This window comes from Danio aesculapii, unplaced genomic scaffold, assembly GCF_903798145.1.
Source record: "Danio aesculapii unplaced genomic scaffold, fDanAes4.1, whole genome shotgun sequence".
NCBI classification, from domain to species: Eukaryota; Metazoa; Chordata; class Actinopteri; order Cypriniformes; family Danionidae; genus Danio; species Danio aesculapii.
Window position 1 is genome coordinate 9,243 of NW_026613875.1, and position 14,920 is coordinate 24,162.

General features: G+C 34.2%; 1 protein-coding gene and 1 long non-coding RNA gene across 2 annotated transcripts; both read right to left on the reverse strand.

Moving 5' to 3' along the window:
• Positions 1-214: 214 nt before the first annotated feature.
• bambib (BMP and activin membrane-bound inhibitor homolog (Xenopus laevis) b) lies at positions 215-8,955 on the reverse strand. Its single transcript, XM_056452760.1, has 3 exons — positions 8,561-8,955; positions 6,152-6,433; positions 215-1,987 (listed from the first exon to the last, which is right to left on the reverse strand). The coding sequence occupies exons 1-3, from the start codon at positions 8,634-8,636 to the stop codon at positions 1,572-1,574; spliced, it is 774 nt and encodes a 257-aa protein (XP_056308735.1). The 5' UTR covers positions 8,637-8,955; the 3' UTR covers positions 215-1,571.
• A 2,031-nt stretch (positions 8,956-10,986) lies between these two features.
• Positions 10,987-14,920, reverse strand: LOC130220484 (uncharacterized). Its single transcript, XR_008836204.1, has 3 exons — positions 14,875-14,920; positions 14,646-14,773; positions 10,987-12,276 (listed from the first exon to the last, which is right to left on the reverse strand). It is a non-coding gene; the product is annotated as an uncharacterized LOC130220484 (long non-coding RNA).

Below are 14,920 nucleotides of genomic sequence, written 5' to 3' on the forward strand. Positions count from 1 at the left end.
TCCGCAATAGTCACAACGCAGGGATTACAGTTTTTGAATCATGTTTTAAACTTACTAATTGGATTTGTGTATTTTTGAATTGTATTTTGAACTCACAAATTGGATTTGTGTAATTTTTGAATCATGTTTTGAATTTACGAATTGGATTTTTGTATTTTTTAATCGTTTTTTGAATTATGAATTGGATTTGTGTATTTTTAATTGGTCTTTGTAATTTACAAATAAAATTTGTGTAACTTTAAATCATGTTTTAAATTTACGAATTGGATTTGTGTATTTTTGAATTGTATTTTGAACTCACAAATTGGATTTGTGTAATTTTTTTAATCATGTTTTCAATTTACGAATTGGATGTGTATTTTTTAATCATGTTTTAAATTTACAAATTGGATTTGTATATTTTTGAATCATGTTTTGAATTTACGAATTGGATTTGTGTATTTTTAAACGTTTTTTGAAATTACGAATTGGATTTGTGTATTTTTGAATCGTGTTTTAAATTTACGAAATGGATTTGTGCAATTTTGAATCGTGTTTTGAATTTATGAAGTGGATTTGTGTATTTTTGAATCATGTTTTAAATTTCCGAATTGGATTTATTTATTTTTGAATCGTGTTTTGAATTTACGAATTGGAATTGTGTCTTTTTGAATCATGTTTTGAATTTCCGAATTGGATCGTGTTTTGAATTTACGAATTGGATTTATGTATTTTTTAATCGTGTTTTGAATTTACGAATTGGATTTGTGCATTTTTGAATCATGTTTTGAATTTCCGAATTGGATTTGTGTATTTTTGAATCGTGTTTTGAATTTACTAATTGGATTTATGTATTTTTGAATCGTGTTTTGAATTTCCGAATTGGATTCGTGTATTTTTGAATCGTGTTTTGAATTTACTAATTGGATTTATGTATTTTTGAATCGTGTTTTGAATTTCCGAATTGGATTTGTGCAGTTTTGAATTGTGTTTAAAATTTATGAATCGGATTTGTGTAATTTTTGAATCATGTTTTGAATTGACAAATTGGATTTGTGCATTTACGAATTGTGTTTTCAACTCACGAACTGGATTTGTAAAATGTAAATTGCGTTGTGGATGTATGAATTATATTTTTTTAAATGTATTATTTTTGAGATTGATCTGGCTCCATATGATTGAGAGTAAATGATGAGGTAATTTCCATTTTTGAATACTTCGATGTTGTTTTTAGAAGTAAATACGGTACAAAGTTGTGCATTTAAGTTTACAGTCCAACCATTTTTTTTTTTACACATTTTCACTGAGAGTGTTCTCATACCACTATTAAAGCAATCAACCAAACATTCTTTATACAACAAAAGTGCAAAATGTATTTTTGGAATCCTTCGGGTGATAAAACAAAACACCAGCATGAAGCCGCTCCTCATCACAGCCTATAATACAAGCAGTCCCCAAGTCTCTAATTCAAGTAAAGTGCTTCTCCAGCAGCAAACCGTATGATTAGCGCTTTCAAGTGTTCTCTTCTGAATCGTACTTCCTTAAGAAGGGTTCAAAATAACATCAGACGAGTTTGAAGGAAACCAAAGCCATCACACGAACTCCAGCTTTCCTCGGTTGCTGTACTTTCCCCAGTTGACCAATGATAGAAGTCTTTGGCTGCCGAGGTCAGACTGTCGAATCTTGTCACAGGTCAGACAGCAGTTCTCGTGGCCTCCAACAGGAACTATACACTCCAAGTCCAGCTTGGCCACGTGGCTTTTGGTGAGGTGTTGGCCGTGAAAGCTGTAATGCAGGCGAGATAACATTTCCCGCCGCTGTTGACGCAGTCTACGGTTTTCGCTGCGGAGCATTCGCAGAGCCAACATTATTAGGAGGATCAGGATGAGGCCGCCGGCGATGGGGACGGTGATGACCGCAGCACGAAACCAAACCTCCTTCGATGAAGGGATTTCCTGCAAGCGTGCAATCACATGACGGCTGCCATCAGGAGGGTGTCGCCGTTTTTCTGAATGACAATAGAGAAGGGTTGAGGCTAGGGTTAGAGATTATGAAGCAATTGAAGAATAGATTGGGTGACTGCAGTCATAAAAACCGTTTTGGATTTTTTTTGGATTTTAAAAAATGGACAATCATTTTTTCTGCTCCTTTTAGCATTTCTGTGCAGTACTGCCACCTACTGGTATGGAGTGTGGAAAAGAAATATCTACACTACAAAAAAAAAGCTTTTCCTACCTAGAGTTTTTGTCTTGTCTCTAGGGGTACAACGATTAACCGATTTCACTATCAACCGTGCTTTAATTCGTCACGGTTAATTAATCGCATCGTTTCTGCGCGGAACAAAACTGCTGCAACTAAAAGTTATGCCAACTGTGAGCTAGTTTAAAGTTCCGAGCTTGTACACAATACGCACACACACTGGATTCAAGGTTATTTCAAGCTTGTTATTTCCAATGGAGGAGCCTCTTCACTTATTTTTAAGTCCAAAGAAAAATGGACTATTGTTTGTTTTTATTATTATTTTGTGCTGTATTATTTGGTTACAGACCAGCAATAAATAACACTTTCAAATATAAGGAGTTCTCATGTGACTTTCTAAACTAGTAGTGTTTTGAAATTAATGACACAAGTAGTGTTTGGAATTAATTAATGAAATTAATGAATTATTTCTCAGAATATAATCATACAACCAAAATCTAGAATTATTATATGCCTAATTGTTTCTAAACGTTAATATTAAGTTTCCATTCACATGATACCATGTTTTTGTAAAGAAAGCAGAAAAGAGCTTGAAGTGTTGATTTTTTTATTATGATGTAGACAAAAAGTACAACTGAAAGCAGGATAATAAAAATAATTAGCTATTTAAGCTTTAGATCCCACTTAAAATTAGTGCTTGTAATTGGTAACACTTTAATTTAGGTCACAATTCATGCTATTAACTACTTATTACCTGCTTATTATTAAGTTACTGTTCATCAGTAGTTATTATATATAATATATATTATTTAATAATGATATATATATATAATAATGATATATATATATATATATATATATATATATATATATATATATATATATATATATATATATATATATATAATTCTGCATCCCTAAACCCAACTTCTACCTTACTATCAATAAACAGTCCAAATTTAAAAAAAAAATTCATTAAAAAGCATTTAAATATTGTAAATATCGTCTTGTTTTCAAAAATAATAATTCAGAATAAAGTGAGTTTTTCCTTAAAACAAGCCAAATAATCTCCAAATGGGGTGAGCAACATAAGCATGTTTTTGTTTTGAATAAATATTATTTTACTTACCCTATTGCAGACTTATATTTGACATTGTTTCTGAAAACAAGGCAATATGTTTTGCTTTTCTAGAAAATGCTTCTTGATTTAAGATTTTTTTTTTCTTTTTTTTAATCAACTATAAGAAACTTTGCAGTGTTTATGTATATTTAAGGTTCAAGGCTATGACTGTATGAAGCAACTGAAGAGTAGACTGACTGGTTGCAGTCATAAAAACACTTATTAGTTGATTCAACTAAACTTTGGTATTTTAAGAATGAACATTATTCTACTTATTATTATTTTAGGGTTTAAGACTAAGACTTTACGAAGCCATTGAAGAATAAATTGACTGATTTCTGTCAAAAAAAAACACCTTTTAGTTGATAGTCTGATAGTATGAAAAAATAGACAATAGGTACATCCCAAATCGCATACTTATGCACTATTCTACGCCATTTTGTAGTATTAATAGTGTAAGTAGAGCGTTCACACTGAAAACTCTAGAAAAGATTAAGTGCACTTTAAATACCTGGATGATGCATTTATCCGTATAAGAAATTAAACATTATTTACAATATTATTAGCTTTAATCCACAATCTAGACAAACAGTTCTGTGCATGTGCGAATGCAGTCCGATTGTAGTCTTTTGATGACAAAAGTGGCAACAAACTGAGTCACCTGATGATCCGTTTTTGCATTTGTAATGAAAAGCGACAGGACATATTTGCACAACATATTTATATACAGTTGAAGTCAGAATTATTAGACCCCTGATGATTTTTTCCCCCGATTTCTGTTTGACGGAGAGCACATTTTTTTCAACACATTTCTTAACATAATAGTTTTAATAACTCATTTCTAATAACTGATTTCATTTATCTTTGCCATGATGACAGTAAATAATATTTGACTAGATATTTTTCAAGACACTTCTATACAGCACTTAAAGGCTTAACTGGGTTAATTAGGTTAACTAGGCAAGTTAGGGTAATTAGGCAAGTTATTGTATAACAATATGTTCTATGTTCGGTTTGTTCTGTAGGCTATTAAAAATATAGCTTAAAGGGGCTAATAATTTTGACCTCAAAATGGTTTTTAAAAAAATTAAAAACTGCATTTATTCCAGCCGAAATAAAAAAAAATGAGAGTTTCTCCAGAAGAGAAAATATTATCAGACATACTGTGAAAATTTCCTTGCTCTGTTAAACATCATTTGGGAAATATTTAAAAAAGAGGGAGCTAATAATTTTGACTTCAACTGTATATGTATATAGAATCGCAAGATATGAAATGTTGGGATTATAGCCGATCAGCACAACAGTTCAGAATATGAGATTTGTGTTAGTATAACTATAACTGACTGAACCTTTGTCATTTGCATTTGTTTTAAAGGCATTTGGAGAGTTTAAAGCATTTGTACATTAATTTTGTACAGTGATTTTACTGAATGAATACACTGAAGACTATACACTCACCGGAAACTTTTTTAGGTACAACTGTCCAACTGCTCGTTAACGCAAAATTTCTAATCAGCCAATCACACGGCAGCAACTCAATGCATTTAGGCATGTAGACATGGTCAAGACGATCTGCTGCAGTTCAAACCGAGCATCAAAATGGGGAAGAAAAGTGATTTAAGTGACTTTGAACGTGGCATGGTTGTTGGTGCCAGATCTACTGGGATTTTCACACACAACCAGAAGAAACAACAAGAATTGAATAGCCAGACTGGTTCGAGCTGATAGAAAGGCAACAGTAACTCAAATAAGCACTCGTTACAACCGAGGTCTGCAGAACAGCATCTCTGAATGCACAATACGTCCAACTTTGAGGCAGATGGGCTACAGCAACAGAAGACCACACCGGGTGCCACTCATGTCAGCTAAGAACAGGAAACTGAGGCTACAATTCACACAGGCTCACCAAAACTGGACAATAGAAGAATGGAGAAACGTTGCCTGGTCTGATGAGTCTTGATTTCTGCTTCAACATTCAGATGGTCGGGTCAGAATTTGGCCTTAACAACATGAAAGCATGGATCCATCCTGCCTTGTATCAACGGTTCAGGCTGGTGGCTACTTCCAGCAGGATAACGCACCATGTCATAAAGCGCAAATCATCTCAGATTGGTTTATTGAACATGGCAATGAGTTCACTGTACTCAAATGGCCTCCACAGTCACCAGATCTCAATCCAATAGAGAACCTTTGGGATGTGGTGGAATGGGAGATTCACATCACGGATGTGCAGCCGACAAATCTGCAGCAACTGCATGACGCTATCATCTCAATATGGAGCAAAATCTCTGAGGAGTATTTCCAGTATCTTGTTGAATCTATGCCACAAAGGATTAAGGCAGCTCTGAAAGCAAAAAGGGGGTCCAACCTGGTACCAGTAGGTAACTAGTACCTAATAAAGTGGCCGGTGAGTGCACAGTGTTATTTTACTTTTTACTTTGGGTCATACTTTTATATTTTTTGCTTGCAATTTTCTTCTTTTTTTGTGTAGACGATTCACACCCTTACAAATTTACCCCAATCAATCTAAAGTATGGTATAGTATGGATATATTTAAATTATATTCATATCGCTGAAAAACAAAACTCAGATTTTGTGCAGGCCTAGTCTAAAGTGCCAAGAAATTGTATGCATTTTTTGTAACTAAAACTCCATTAACTGCCATTATATGAATCACCAAGGACCACAGATTCAGCTAAAAACCTTCGTTAATGTTCTACTGAAAAAAAAAAGGGATCTTAGGAGACCTGCGGCTGAGTAAATGATCAGGAAATTTACATTCTTGCATGAACTACCCCTTTAATGCAGTAATCAAATATTGTCTTCTTTTACTAGTAATAACAAAAGACCTACCATGAATTTCACTTCCTCTGTATGTGAGATCCTGCAGGCCTCTGTAGTTGCACATATCCTCATGGCAACACTGAAGCGTGGCAGAGCCATGAATGCGGTCAAAGGTTGACTCCGAGTGGCAAGTTTTCCCAGAGTTCAGCATAGGGTCGTAACACCCGTGAGATAAAGGAGAGTTCGTGCTTTGGGGGTCTAAGGTGCGGGTGAAGCAGGCGTTCAGCTCCGACTTGCACATGTAACCAGTGGCCACGCAGTGGGGAGCGTCACAGTAACACCGTATTTCTCCTGTTACAACCAATGAGAAATTAATCAAAGCATTAACCAAATGAACCCGAGGCATGAAAAAGTAAAGGTTTATATTAAGTTTTCATTCACATGATACCATGTTTTTGTAAAGAAAGCAGAAAAGAGCTTGAAATGTTGATTTTTTTATTATGATATAGACAAAAAGTACAACTGAATGCAGGATAATGAGAATAATTAGCTATTTAAGCTTTAGATCTCACTTAAAATTTGTGCTTGTAATTGGTAACACTTTAGTTTAGGTCACAATTCATGCTATTAACTACTTATTACCTGCTTATTATTAAGATATGAACTGTTCATTAGTAGTTATTAGGTATGATCTTACTCTGCATCCCTGAACCCAACTTCTACCTAACTAACTATTAATAAACAGCCAATTATTAGTGTATTAAGCTAGTCGTGTTAGTTAGTGGTGTGTTAATACAGTGAATTGTGACCTAAAGTGTTGTTTATTATAAATAATACTAGTTGTTTTTAACCATACTAAAAGTGTATTATAGTGTATATATTTACAACATGTTTTACTTGCATATTGTAGTATGTATTAACAATGTAATAAACAATATCAAACTTATTTTTAATAGAGTAAACTGTGGTGTACTGTAGTATGACATACCATGCAGTTATAAAAAAACACTACAATATTGGGTCATTTGTTTTTATTACTAGGCTAGTTGTTGTATTTCCACAGCAAATATAGGTACCCCAACAGATTACTTCAAGTACTTTACATTAGTATGGTTCAAAAACACTGTATTATTTACTAAAAATGAGGCTACTATAGTATTGTTTCATGTGGGCTACTCAGTAATAGCATTATGAATATTAATACACAATATTAGTGTAGCTTTTTATTCATTACATCTTAGATTATGCCTTAAATAATTAGTCAAATGTACATTTAATTGTTGTCCAAATATATCGATTTGGAAATTGGTCTAACTTTTATGATAACATTTCAACTATTTAACTATAGTGAACTGATAAACTGCAATATATACTGTAGAATACTTACTTTAGTGTTTTACTACAGTAAACTGTGGTGTATTACAGTATAATATACTCTATTGTTCTAGAAAGCTATTACTACAGTTGTTGTATTTCCACAGAAACTTTAGAATTGCCACAAACTCCAAGTAATCCAAGTAGAAATTTTAATATAGTATGGTTCAAAAACACTGCAGTGTTTACTTGTTTACTATAAATTAGGTTAAAATAGTATTGTTTCGTGTGGGCTACTCAGTAATATCATGAATATCAATACACAATTATAGTGCTTTTTATTCATTACATCTTAGATTTATCACCCAAGTAATAAATATATACATTTAATTTTGAATATATCAATTTGGTAACTTGTCTAACTATAGTTTTATGAAAACAATTCAACTATTTAACTATAGTGAACTGATAAACTGTAATATTTACTGCTTGTTTTACTGCAGTAAACTGTGATGTATTACAATATAATATACTCTAGAAAACTATAGTTGTTGTATTTCCACAGAAACTGTAAAATTCAAGTAGTAAAGTTTAAAAACACTAGTATTTACTATAAATTAGGCTACTAGTATTGTTTCATGTGGGCTAATCAGTAATAGAACTATAAATATTAATACATAATATTAGTGTTGCTTTTTATTCATTATTACATCCTATTACATTTATCACTTAAGTGATAAATACATACATTTAATTGTGAATGTTTCCATTTAATAACTTATCCAACTATTGTGAACTGATAAACTAATATTTAATATAGAATACTTAACTTTCAGTTTACTACTGTGGTGTTTTACAGAATATATCCTGCAGTTCTAAAAGCTATAACAATAGTTGTTTTTCCACAGTAACTATATAATTCAAGTACTTTACTATAGTATGGGTCAAAAACACTGTGGTATTTACTATAAATGAGGCTAACGTTACTAGAATATTATTGTTTCATGTGAGTATAGGCTACTCATAGCATTATGAGTATTAATACGCAATTTTAGTGTTATTAGTGTAGATTTATCGTTTATGTAATTAGTCATATGTCAATTTAATTGTCAATAAATCTATTTGGAAACTTATATAACTATCGTTTTATGATAAAAAGCTCACCTTTAGTGAGGAGAAGAGCCATCGCGCACAGCTCGAGCTGAAGCCAAATGGAAACGAGACTGCTGTTCCGCTGCATTGGGCAAAAACACACACTTTTCCTCTCAGATTCGCATTTATACGGACTTTAAAGACAAAAATACTGTCCACAGTGAGTTCCAGTACGTTTCGTTTAAAACATTTAGTAACATTTTCGTGACAGAAACGTTCACATCGTTGTTCAGTAATCGCTGCACTCGGTTAAATAATCTCCGCGCAAAGTAATAAACCCCAACGTGAAGTCGTTTGAATAAATGTTAAAACCCCATTTTAGCGATAATCCATTTTTGTTTTAGTTCGGGTGCGAGATTGTCAAACTCCACAGCTCGTCATGCGGATAATCTCGAGTATACAGTCCGCTTGAGTGCTCTTAAATGTTGAAGACTTGAGAATGAAGCAGCTCCTCCTCTAAGAGTTTCATTGACTGGAGTCTGATCTGGGGTCTGTTGCCTCCCCGTGTGTCCGAGCGCCGCTAATACAGCACGAAAAGCAACTGACAGTGACCCTTGTGTGTAAAATTAACAATAGCCATATAATTCATCATCTTCTCCTTAGCTCATAAAAGGCGTCACACATTTTACACTTCAATAAACGTGTAATAGATAGCCTATACGTGTGTTTCCCAGAAAACAAAATGTCAAGTAACTCACTAGTGTCAAAGAGGCGTTACAAATGAATAGGGGGAAATATGATCATATTAATGTTTCACAGATAGCAAAAAATTCTTGTCCAGATTTAGCATGAAGCTGGCACAGAAGGCATTCGTCCAGCATTGACATACAGCATGTGGGCCAAACATGGCCCGGTTTTGGCAAACGTGGCACCGTCTTTAAGGCGGCACATAAGACTCAGATGTAGTATTTGACCCAGATGTTAAAAATTTATATGTGGGCCATGTAAGTTTGGCCTGTCTTTACCCACTTATTAAATACATTTAAATTATTGTTGAGTAAAGAAAAAAATTCTACCAATCAGGTCGCTTTGAGAAAAAGCACAGCGAAATGCTTCATGGATTTATTGAATTTATTAGTCGTGACACACCAACATATCTGGCCCAGTTATGAGTAAATAACTTGGCTGAGACTTGCCCCAGATATGGTCCATGTTTGGCCCTTGTACGGAAGCCAGACTTGGTCCAATCATGTACCGTAATTCACTGCAGCATGTGGGCCAAGCAAAAGCTGATTGTGTGGACCAGAGAAATTTTGCTTTGTGGGACATATTCAGCACATAATTAGGCTGGAAGAACGCTATTATTCTTTTTTTTAAAAGCTACATAAGTGATACAAATAGAAAATTCTAACATCATTAACCAACATATCTGGCCCAGTTATGGGTTATCAACTTGGCTGAGACCTGGCCCAGATATGGTCCATGTTTGCCTCTTGCATGGAAGCCAGACTTGGTACAATCATGTACCGTAATTCACTGCATCATGTGGGCCAAGAAAAAGCTGATTGTGTGGGCCAGATCTGGGCCAGAAAAATTTTGCTATGCGGGTACACTTTATGGGACATATTCATCACGTTATTGGCCTGGTAGAATGATATTATTCTTTTTATAAAAGCTACAGAAGGGATACAAATTCAAAATGCTATCATTTACTCTTCCTTTACTTGTTCCAAGCCCATTTGAGTTTCTTTCTTCTGTTGAACACAAAAGACATTTTAAAGAGCCTTAGAAAGCAACAGACATTGACTTCCATGGTATTTTTGGTTCCTACTATGGATGTCAATGGCTGCTGACATACATACATTATATATATATATATATATATATATATATATATACATATAATATTTTCTAATTATTGACATCTTAAAACCTTCAAATGTAAAAAAAAGAAGTGACTTTTATTAATATTTTTAATAGTTTACAGTGGTTGGTGTTGTAGCCTAAACTACGGTTCAAAAACCTTGTAATTAATATTATTATAATAATATATATATAGAATTTCTTATATTTCCAATTATTTCAAATGACCGTCAATAAAATCACTTTGTTAAACTGCAGAGTTGAATTAAAAAGTCGACAAAGCAGAGATAAAGGTCCCAGAATGCTATTCACAACTGTAAATAAACAGAAAACATTTGTGCATAATAAAATGTGGAAACCGTTAATTAACCTAATTTTTAACAGTGTATTTATTACAAATATATAATTACTTCTACTTCAAATAATTTTATAAATAAATTACTTGCTGCGAAGGTGTTAGTTTTCTAAACAAATGTCAATTAGACAAAACAGCCAAAATCAGATACCAATAGCAAGTTCTGCTTTATTCCACAGGAGGGCGAGCATTGGACACTTATGGATGTTTTGAGATTTTTAATTCATGATTGCATGTAATCTTCATATATATAAACAAGCAAACGTCTACAAAAAAAGCATAATGTGGTAATTGTTTATTTCATGTAGCCTTTAGAAACCATATACAAAGCATCATACCCATCATCATCTCTAGTCTGAAAGTGAACTCCATTTACAGTCTATAGCATTAAAATTGGTCTAAGTTCGAAAGCCCTGCGTGAAAGGGCAGTGAAGCCAGAAAGAATGGAGCAAAAACCTATGAATGACATTGCAAACATCAAAGAGGAATCACCAAATCTGCCTTTTTTTTTAATATTTCCTCCATATACTCGCCAAACACAAACTGACAAGTTGACTAAATGCTTACAGTTCAGTTTTAAAGACTGGTTGATGTATTTTCATGTAAAAAGAAAGAAATGCATACCCTGGCATGGACTGTCCTCAAGGTCTTCTCTGCTTAGTGCACTTATTTCAACACTTCTTTCATCCTCCTGTGCTGCGCAAAGACGGGAATGACTGAAATCAATGCTATGAGTAAGAAGTGAACGGTTACGAACGAATCAAAAAACGACATTAGTACAAAAACAAAGAGCGTCAAAGAGTGCAGCATGAAAAGTAATCTCAGTTAGATGTGTAACAGCACTGCGAAGAACGAGAAACATCGAAGGCAGAAAGTGACGAAACCCTTTTAATCGGGGGCGTCGCAAAACTCAAAATGTGCATCTACCGCTTCGACGAAAGCTTTTAAGTGCCACGTCAGTAATGTGAGAAATCGTCGGCACCCACCGTCAATTAAGGAAGATCCCCTTTACATTCCTGTTTTCCAAGGAATGCCCAACTCGATTGAATGGGTGTGTATTGGGTTTATTTTAAGTTGGTCACTTTATTAAATACCAGCGCATCCAGAAGCGTCCCTTGTGCACAGATAGCCCTTCATTCATATTCCTGTCAATCACTGGAGTTAAGGGGGAATATTAAGTCTCCAGTGTGACAGAAAAATCACAGGCATAACCTTAAAGAAGCAGTATATGGACCAGCAGATCCACTGCATGTTTCCATCACGGGTTCGAGAACTCTCTTTAATTGCCTGTGGATCTTAAGAATAGAGAAGCCATGTACATCGAAGGAGAGCGAAATTAATTGGCCTTTTTTGTGAGCTTCCTTTTCCTCTCGGTTCCCGTTGCTGGAATTGCAGCCTGCCGTTGGGGGCTGCGGATCTGAGAGCTCGGGGGGGCTGAGAGCCGGGGTCCGAACGCGGCTGGTTCGGAGAGAGACTTGCCGTGAGCTCCACGACCGGCTCTCAAACCATGAACGAGTTCTGATTCTTCAGCTTGTCGAGTTCTTTGATCTGCTGTCTCAGAAACAGGATCCTGTGTTCAATGGGGGAAAGAAAGAAAGAATACTTAATGCATCACTAAATTATATTTAGGCTGCATTTACATGGCATATATTAAAGGTCAACTCTCAAATTTTGTTACTGTGTCCGATTTTAAGAAAAAAAAAGAAAAAGAAAAGAAAGTGCAGGCGCTGACAGACAGTGGTGATGATAAGAGCAATCTTTTCTACATTCCTGTATTTAATCTCTTCAGAGGGTTACATTTTTTCCCCATATACAGTTGAAGTCACAATTATTAGCCCCCCCAATTTAAGTTTAAGGGAGAGAAGATTCAACACATTTCTAAACATAATAGTTTTAATAACTCATTTCTAATAACTGATTTATTTCATCTTGGCCATGATGACCGTAAATAATATTTGACTAGACATTTTTCAAGACACTTCTATATAGCTTAGAGACATTTCAAGGCTTAACTAGGTTAATTAGGTTAACTAGGCAGGTTAGGGTAATTAGGCAAGTTATTGTATAACGATGGTTTGTTCTGTAGACTATCAAAAATATAAAGCTTAAAGGGGCTAATAATTTTGACCTTAAAATGGTTTATAAAACATTAAAAATTGCTTTTATTCCAGCCGAAATAAAACAATTTAGACTTTCTCCAGAAGAAAAAATATTATCAGACATACTGTGAAAATGTCCTTGCTCTGTTAAACATCATTTGGGAAATAATAAAAAAATAAAAAAATTAATAAATGGGGGGGGGGGGGGGGGGTCGACGACAAGACTTTTGTCAGGTAGTGTACATGTTTGCTGCATTTACAAAGCATCTGTGTCTTGAGGATGGATGGCCTATGTAATGCAATTTCTCGATGTGCATTTTGATTGGATGAGAATCACAATACTGATTATTCTAGTTGACCAATCACCGCAAAGAAGAAAAAATAAACACACAGTGCCTGCAAAGACTAGAAATGTACAAATTTTTAAACTACTCTGTGAAGAACAAGTCCTTAATAAAACTACTTAGTAATCTGGGTAACTTTAACTCGTTACTTTACACTAAAGATGCCCAAACTAAGGCCCGTGGGCCAAAGTTGGTCCATGGTAACCTTTGATATGCCCCGCCATCCCATCTGAGAATGGTTTAGAGATTGTCATTTCAAATTTAATGTACCTTTTTATTTGTTTTATTGTTAAGCTACAAAAAACTAGCTGAAATTAAGTGTTTCAATTTAAATGGTGTAAATTAATCAGCTTTAGTTTAAAATGTACATACGACGGATGGAAGATAATGCAGAGACTTTGGTGTGTGAATCAAGGCAAAGGCAGTTTCTGCTTGACTAGTATATTCAGCATTGAACTCCCCTGTGTTATAGATATGTTTATTTGTTTTTTTGGAAGAAGTTATCATTTAAAAAGTTATACTGCATTAGTTGATACGATTACAAGTAAAGTTTCCTTTTTATTCTTAATATTAGGAAAAAATAATATGAATTAGGAAATTACTCATGGCAACTTTAACGTAAAATAGTTTGGTATATTTATCTTCGGCACATGGCCATCAATGATATTTGGTTTTTGGCCCTTTATACGAAAAAGTTTGGGCACCAAATTTCTAAAGGAAACAATGAGAGAAACTGAATTGTTTGCCTCCACGTCTAAAGGTCTTTGCACACTGAAGTCCGAAATCTCATATGCAGTTTTTGTAGTATTTAAATCGGAAATATTTGTCACGCACACAAACCTTGCGCGTATTAATTATGTTGCGAAATAATTCACAAAACAATACAAAATAAAGTCTTTAAGTAGTGAAGATGATTTTGTTGTTTTCTCCCTGCTTAACAAAAGAAAAACCAAATTGTGCAGTAAAACTAGCATACAATAAACCACAGGACATTTATATTCTAGTGTTTTTCTCTTTCCGACACCCTGATTTGTCAAAACACCTCTCATAATGCTTTTTCGAAATGTGAAAAAAGAAAAATAAATAAACAACAAAAATTAAAAACAAAATAACACATATATATGTAAATAAACAAATAAACCAAATCCGATTCAATTTTATGACAGATAAACGTTTCGTCAATACGAATTTATTTTTACCGTGCAAAAATTTCAGATGAAGATTTTGGATTCTGTGTGCAATAAGCTAAAGCTAAACTTCTCTCAGTGTTTCCTTTTTATAAATTTAAGAAATCCATAGTTCTTGAGGTCAAAAAAGTAATAATAATATTTTCACAATAAAAGATCCAAAGTAAATGCTGCAATTTTGAGAAAACCCACCACAAAATCAGTCCTTTTAGTCACATAAATCATCCAAAAATAAGCAAGCATAAATGAAAATGTTAATTTTCACGCCTAATTTTAACTGTCCTTTAAAGGTAAATCAGGGAAACAAACCTCTGCTCTCTCAGCGTGGCTTGGATTTCACACACTCGCACTAAAGAGCGAAGATTCTTGAGCTCGGTGCAGATCTCGGACATATACAGGGTTCCCATGTTGTGGATATCCTCACGCAACCGAGACACCTGATGTTGAGAGAAAAAAAAAAGAGAGGATTTCAACAGTTGGAGAAATAATGTCTAATAAAAGATTGAGACAACAGATGGAGACAGAAACAAGCCCCCACCTGCTTCTCCACATGTTCTGCAGGCCAGCCTTGAACATGCTTGATG